The sequence below is a fragment of the Nicotiana tabacum genome, chromosome 23 (genome assembly GCF_000715075.1).
Source record: "Nicotiana tabacum cultivar K326 chromosome 23, ASM71507v2, whole genome shotgun sequence".
Lineage (NCBI taxonomy): Eukaryota > Viridiplantae > Streptophyta > Magnoliopsida > Solanales > Solanaceae > Nicotiana > Nicotiana tabacum.
This window is the reverse complement of record NC_134102.1, coordinates 142416930-142424260: the sequence shown is the minus strand read 5'-3', so window position 1 is coordinate 142424260 and position 7331 is coordinate 142416930. Positions and strand designations below refer to the sequence as shown.

The following is a 7331-nucleotide window of genomic DNA, read 5'->3' as shown; positions in this document are numbered from 1 at the left end:
TCAAGTCTAATGAAACTAAAAAATTCCAACTTCTACATTTGATGTCGAAACCAATCAAATCAAGTCCGATTGATCTCAAATTTTGCACACAAGTGATAAATGACATAACGGACCTAGCAAAATTTCCAGAACTGGATTCCGACCCCGATATCAAAAATCAACTCCTAAATCCGAAATCACCATACAGAGTTATTGGAACCATCAGAATTCCATTCTGGGGTCGTTTACACATAATTCAACATCCGGTCAATTATTTCAACTTAAGCTTCCAAAACAAGAATTGTTCTTTCAATTAAATTCTAAATCATCCGAAAACCAAACTTGACCATACTCGCTAGTCATAATAAACATTTCAAAGGTGTTCGAGACCTTAAGCCACCGAACGGAACGCTAGTTCTCAAAATGACAAGTCGGGTCGTTACAGAAAGTCTCTAAAAATTACTTAAATTTGCTAAAGCATCTCAAAATATCACATTCACAAAAAATATTATCAACGATTCAATTTCCCAAAATATTTACCTAAAATATATTCACCAACAATATTAGGAAACAAGACCCAACCCATTCACAAGATTAGTCCTAGATTTTTTATTTGGTTTTAAGAGTCCGATAAAATGCAAGACATTGATGGGCAACAGAAGTTTAGCCCAACAGTTTTTGTTTTTTAAAGTTGAGGTTATCTTTTAAATATTTTGCTAAGTTAGGCCAAAAGTTCAAGACCACCCCTATGGTATGCTATTTCTGCAATTTTCCGTCATGTTACACCAAAGAAGTTGAGTAGTAGTATTCCTTCCATTCACAAAATAATAACACGGTTCAAAATAGAAAAGTCAACATATTTTAGTATGAATTCAACATCAACTATCTCAAGTTTATTTGAAATAAAATCAACATATTTCAGAAGAGTAATGTCGTTCTTTATGGAACTGAGGGAGCAATAATATTGTTCAAAACATAGGGAGAGAAACAAACTGCTTCTGAAATTTGAAAAGACAAAAGGGCTATAAGAATAACTTATACATTTATAAAAGCATAGGAATCATATTATAAGCTGTTTACAAGTACAAATCATGGTAATGTATCTTTTTCCATCACCCCTTGGATCACTTTATATGGTACAAAAAACTAATGAAATAATACGAACATAGAAAAAAATCAGCAAACCGCTGCTGCTGATTTTTGAGCCCGGGGGCTATCGGAAACAGTCTCGCTACCCCAAGGTAGGGGTAAGGTGTGCGTACACACTACCCTATCCAGACTTCACTAGTGTGATTTACTTGGTTTTTTGTTGTTGTTGTTAACAGATCAAAAAGAAGAAAATGAGCTCAATGATATTTGTTTTGGTTACTGTGCTTGCTCAATAGCAGTCAATCTTCAAGTCTTCAGGCCAGCCAAATTCCTCCAAAAGCGCCAGTACAACACCATTCGCCCAGCCAAAACCCGTCTGCATTCAGACACAAATATTAATCAAAACTCAAAAATAAAATGAAAAAGGATTTAGTATGCTCAATATATCTATTTTGAAACTCAATATTTCCATAGTAGACTGCTTTATCGTATCATTTAAATACAGTCGAAGCCTTTTAAGTAGGCTCGTAGCTATAATATAACCTATGACTGAATAAAAGCTCTTGACTATGCAAAAATTATGTATAGAACATGGAAACTACTCATTTTAGTAATCCAGACATTCTTTTCGGACAGGGTGAGGACTGAGGACTAGGACAACCAACTGTGCGAATAGTGTACAAAGGTAATTCGTTTCTAAAATGAGGTCTTTCTTTTTCCGATGATATTAACCAAAATATTTATTGAAAACTAGATTTCAGGTAAATCAATAACATCAACAACAACAAAAATAACAACAAACCCAGTGTAATACCACTAGTGGGTCTGAGACGGTAGAGTAAGGGTGGCAAGTGGGCCGGTCCTGCTGTAATACCACTAGTGGGTCTGAGACGGTAGAGTAAGGGTGGCAAGTGGGCCGGTCTCCGGACCGGCCCGCAGGCTAGGACCGCTAGAGGTGGGCTCGTGCCGGTCTCGTGGACCGGTTCTTAGCTAGGAACCGTTAGGACCGGGCCCGTTTGGCCCGCCAAGAGACCGGGACCGGACCGGTCCCTTGGCGGGCCAAACGGGCAAATAGCCGTTTGGCTTTTGAAAAAAAGAGTTGTTGGGGGTTTAAAAAATAGCCATTTAATACTCTTGTTACTGCACCTACTTTTTCTACAGAACCTACCAAACGGCAGGAAACATCTTTTGTTTGGCCATTTTTTACTTGACTAGTTCCAAAAAATAAGGCTAAGTGTAGAACTTGTGGTATGGAGTTAGCTTTTAAATATTTTGGATCGCGGGGCGGGACGGAATCTTTGGCTAGACACAAAAAAAACACCCTAAAGATAACGTCAGATATCAACATCTGAAAGCTTTGGCCGATTTAGCCCGTTGGGACCGCGGGCCCGGCCCGTTTAGAGGGGGACCATGAGTTCGTGGCCCCGGTCCCGTTCCTACAAAAAGACTGTTTAGCCCGTTTATTTAAGGCCCGGGACCGTCCCGGGACCGTCCCGGGACCGCGGTCCACGAGACCGGCCCGTTACGCAGACCTTACAACTTTCTTTTTCCGTTGATATTAACCAAAATATTTATTGAAAACTAAAATTCAGGTAAATCAATATATGCCAAAATTGTATCCTGCACTTACTTGGGGTACATATTCACCACCGCCTCCATATGCTCCACATTTTGTGACATCATATTTTTCATGCATTGCACCGGTTTTCTTGTAAGCCACATAGTTCGTTCTTATCCATCGCACAGCAATGTCTTCAGCTAAGGCTCTTGACTCTTCCAGTCCGGACCTTGAGAGACCTTCAATGATTATGTGTTGAAGAGGAGGCCAACCATTCGGAAAATCCCTGTTGTTAACAAATATGAAAGATCAAAGATTAAAAAGGCACTGTAGCATCATAAGTGGTCGACTTTATTTCATTTAGAATTAAAATAAACAATGTACCACTGCTGTCCAGTATTAGAAAAGGTCACTGCAATCCCTGCAGGTTGAAGCAAGCCCGAGCTCTTGAGACTTTGAACAACTTTTTGAGTTGTGATATCGTCTTCAATTATAACAAAGCAGAAAAAACATCATTATATGCTCAAGTAGGGCCGCCTATATCCATAAGTATCAGCTAGAAAGTTCTAATAAATCTATTGAAAAATTAATAAGACCAGACAACATCATTGATAGTCGAAACAAGTCCAGGGCCAAACCATAGTGGTTCTACACGAACAAATAACTGTAATGGTTTGGCCCAATAACACTGATCAGCTTTGCATGCTTTTAAGTTCACTTTTTTCTCGCTTAGCGTTAAAGGTATCAACTTTGTAAAGGCTCCATTCAGATGGGTGCAGCTCAGTTCTACATGCAAAGTCCTACTAATACACAGCTTAAGTCCCCCGAGAACGGTAGATTACAGAAGAAACATTAGAGATAGAGGTTAAGTACCTGAGTTAAGTAATTCAGTCCACAATGGAACAAAGTTAGAAGCAAATGACTTCTTGTTCTGGTGTATATCTTCCCATTTATAAATATCCTAAAATAAAAAACAAGTGAAACGAAACTTAGAATGCTTTAGGTTTTCAAGGTGAGAAGACATCTATAAGAATTCATGCAAGACATACCAACCTCGGATGTGTTGCTGTTGCCAAGCCAGTAATCAAGCCATTGTCCCATCTCTGTGTTCCATAAAATACGGTTCATGGCTTTTTGTCTATTTTGAGAAGCTTCTGTAAAACGTGCAACCGTGCTACTTTCTCCAATAACATTTGCTAGAAAGGCTATGTCATGTTCCATCTGTGACACAAATTTAGAAGCCCATGTTATATGCAAGGTCACACTTACAAGGCTTAATTTTCAGAGATTCTACAAATTACCTTCAGAAGAAATGCATTCAGATCAACTGGTAAAATTGATGTTGTACTAGTTGTTGTGAGATCAGATTCATTCCTGCAATACAAGATAACAGCAGACATGTATTGTGCTATCAAAATTATAATGAAAAATAAATGACTAATAAGGTTGCTTTGTAACTTCTGAATAATGTGTTACCTCATCCATCTTGAACTGAAATCCCATCCACTTTCAGCAGCTGATGCCAGCTCACGGTATAATTGTCTTTTTTCACAGATATTTGAGAGTTTGGAAGCAGTTTCCCTGTCCTATATCAAATGAAAAAAATACAAAAGAATGAGTACTTCACAATTGTAGGAAGTTCACGACATACACATTTCAGGAATATGAGTTGCGGAGCCTTACAATAGTTGATGATTCTGGCCGGGGTTTATTCCACATAGCATAGTACCGACTCAAGCTGTGGTTTGATCCCTGAGCATCTTGAATAGTCACTTTATGTATTCCTTGAACCAAAAAAGTGGAGAATGACAGATAAGTAAAGTCTTCCGCTTAGGTGTCCAGTAAAAAGCAATTAAGCAGAAGAACTGTATAACAAAGCCTAAAAATATAGAAACTTAAAGAAAAGCAACAGACTATTCAATAAGAACCTAAAAGGAAAAAAAACAAGAAAGTACCTGAATTCCAAAAGTGATACTCCTTAAGCAAAGCAGGAAGACATCTTCTAACCAAATCTAAATCACCTGTTCGATTGTATATTTCAACAATCATCGCAGCCAGGACAGGAGGCTGACTGAACATGTGAAAAAAAAAGAAGACACAATAAGAATTTGCACAGCATGAAAAGAGGAAGTAGATGACACTGGATTACTCATATAACCATAACTTGTACCCAGTCAGTCCTAGTACGGTTTTTCTAGCCAACAACCAACACCCTCATGCCCACCCCTTTCAAAAAAAACAAAATAGAAATATTAGGGAGGGGACAGATCACAATAAAATAAGATCGAAATATAAGTGGACATCCTGATTTTCCATAAAAATAGCTAAGATATGAAAGAGATACAATTACTATCTCTGCAACCTTTTATGTGCGTGATTTAATTAGGGGCAAATTCAGAAGTTAAGCTGACTTGAATGTTTTATTGGTAGTATTAACAGAAAAATAGCATCATTGGAAGTTGATTTGAAATGCCCCAAAAACTGAAACTTTTGCATAAAGGCGATACATACAAGTAAAGCATCTTAAAAGCTGTAAGTTTTACGAATCAATATGTAAAGAATACTTGCCTTCTGTTGCTGTAGTATGCTCTTGCACCATTAAGAACATAACCAAATTGATCTATCAGAGAAACCAGATTAGTCACAATCCCTTTTGCAGTTTCATACATCTTGCTTGCTAACAAACCCCTGCATCAAAAATATATCTAATGTATAAGATTTTCTCATAGCAAAAGAGAACTATCAAAACGGAAATAAGTGCAGGAACTCCGGGAAGTATCACAAGATGTCACATTGCAACATCATCACCTCACGCACAAATCACTTAACAATGAGACTAGATTCCAGCTTGATAATTAAAGTACAGAACAACGAAAAGATTGCATATTTGTCAAAAAGGTAGGCCTCAAGAATATTTATATTGTTCAGAAACCACAACATATAAAGATCTAACAATAGATCGAAACTTTTCAGAGGAAAGTTCAGTAGATAATGTTTATTATACTAATCATTCGTATCGGCTACCTCAATGTTCAAATTTTAGCAACATGATCTCTTTAGAAAGCAAAGCAATTGGACATTATGTAAAAAGTGAGCTGAACTTCTGTCTGTTTCACAATGTCAACTATCTCATACACTGAAAAGAAGTAACTTCCACTCACTATTTTCTTTTCACTTTAACTTTACTAATTTACTTCATGAAAACCTAACAGAAGCAACAATGAAGAAATAACATATACCAAAAGATAATTAACAACAATTAACACAGGTAAGCAAGAAAAAAGACTAACCTTATTACCCAATAAGAATCCCAGTAATAAACCTCTCTGAAACGTGATCCTGGTATAATAACTGGATTTTTCAATGGAAGCAAAGTATACATCTCTGGTTTTTCCAATACTTTATCAGAAACTTTCCTGCTTAAATTCTTCCAAAGTGAATGCACCTCCAATGCCCAAGCCCTCACTTCAGAATTCTTCACTTCTGGCAAAAAACCTTCAGGCTCAGCTACATAATCCACTGGCTCAACATAAACCAAATCCTCATCTGCACCATTCAAATATTTGCCTAAAAACACATCCAAATCATGTGCTGGAATTGAACCATTCACAGATCTTGGAAGTTTATTAAAAGCTTCAACTGTTATTGAAAGGTTGTGTTTCAGTGGCATATCAACATACAGTTTTGGATCAAACCCTTTGTGGCCATAGGATTGAAGAGCAGCTTCTTGAACTTTTTCAAGAAAAATAACTAAAGGGGTTGTGGGAATTACATGGGTCTTTTCAATGGATGTACATGTTTCAGCTTTAATCATATTCAGGGCTGTGAATGACATGAATAAAGTAAAAATCACAAAAAATGTGGATTTATACATATTGTAAGAGAAGTTAAGGGGTTGAATTGGTTGAATACTAATGGCATAGCCAATTGTTGGAGCGCCAATTTATATAGGTTAATTTGAAGGAAAACAAATTTGGTTTATTTAGAGCAGAAAAGGCCGGCAGTGGGAATAAGCAGGTAAATTGAAGTCTGAAAAATCTAACTTTCGATGGGTACTATACTATGCAAGACTCTGAACTGAACTAGAAAACTAAACCTACTTAGATTGTTACGAGGATTCTCGTCTTTGTTTCTTTTTAGCCACTGTTGTAACACGTGTAGATTTCTGAACTTATCGCGTTTTACTAAAAAGATTCTTGATTTTGTGTTCAAACGGTCCCCTTTGATTTGCTCTAGTGTTTTCCTATTCCTGTTCCACAAACGTATTTGTGGTAGTTTGGTACGAGGACAAGATTGGGTTAGATCTAGCAGGGAGCACCCTCCACTTTCAACTAAGAGGTTGTGAGTTCGAGTCACCCAAGAGTAAGGTGGGGAGTTCTTGGAGGGAGGGAGCCGATGGTCTATTGGAAATAGCTTCTTGTTGTTGTTGTTGGTACGTGGACTAAATTATCATAGGACTAATTTATACCACATGAAAGGTGAAATAAAATAATCACAAGTTTAATGGGATAAGGTGGGATAAGATGAGATATTCTGGATTAACTCTGGGATTAAATTTATACCGTGTTTGGTTGGCAGTATAAATTTATAACGCCAACCAAACACGGTATAAATTTAATCACACATCTTATCCCACCTTATCCCTCTTACCAAACGACCCCAAAGGGTTTAACTTTGATACCCTAAAATAAAAAACGGAAAAGAA

General features: G+C 37.2%; 1 protein-coding gene across 2 annotated transcripts; it reads right to left on the bottom strand.

Annotated features, from left to right (window-relative positions):
• Nucleotides 1–1004: 1004 nt before the first annotated feature.
• Nucleotides 1005–6860, bottom strand: LOC107800134 (putative trehalase). 2 transcript variants are annotated; one of them, XM_075246226.1, is made up of 11 exons: nt 5917–6860; nt 5191–5314; nt 4582–4693; nt 4310–4410; nt 4103–4212; nt 3928–4000; nt 3680–3847; nt 3500–3587; nt 3011–3110; nt 2699–2912; nt 1005–1444 (listed from the first exon to the last, which is right to left on the bottom strand). In XM_075246226.1, the coding sequence occupies exons 1-11, from the start codon at nt 6498–6500 to the stop codon at nt 1358–1360; spliced, it is 1761 nt and encodes a 586-aa protein (XP_075102327.1). In that variant the 5' UTR covers nt 6501–6860; the 3' UTR covers nt 1005–1357. The 2 variants fall into 2 exon arrangements, with proteins under 2 accessions (XP_075102327.1, XP_016478775.2); XM_016623289.2 differs by having other exon boundaries at nt 4582–4697; nt 5195–5314.
• Nucleotides 6861–7331: the final 471 nt, after the last annotated feature.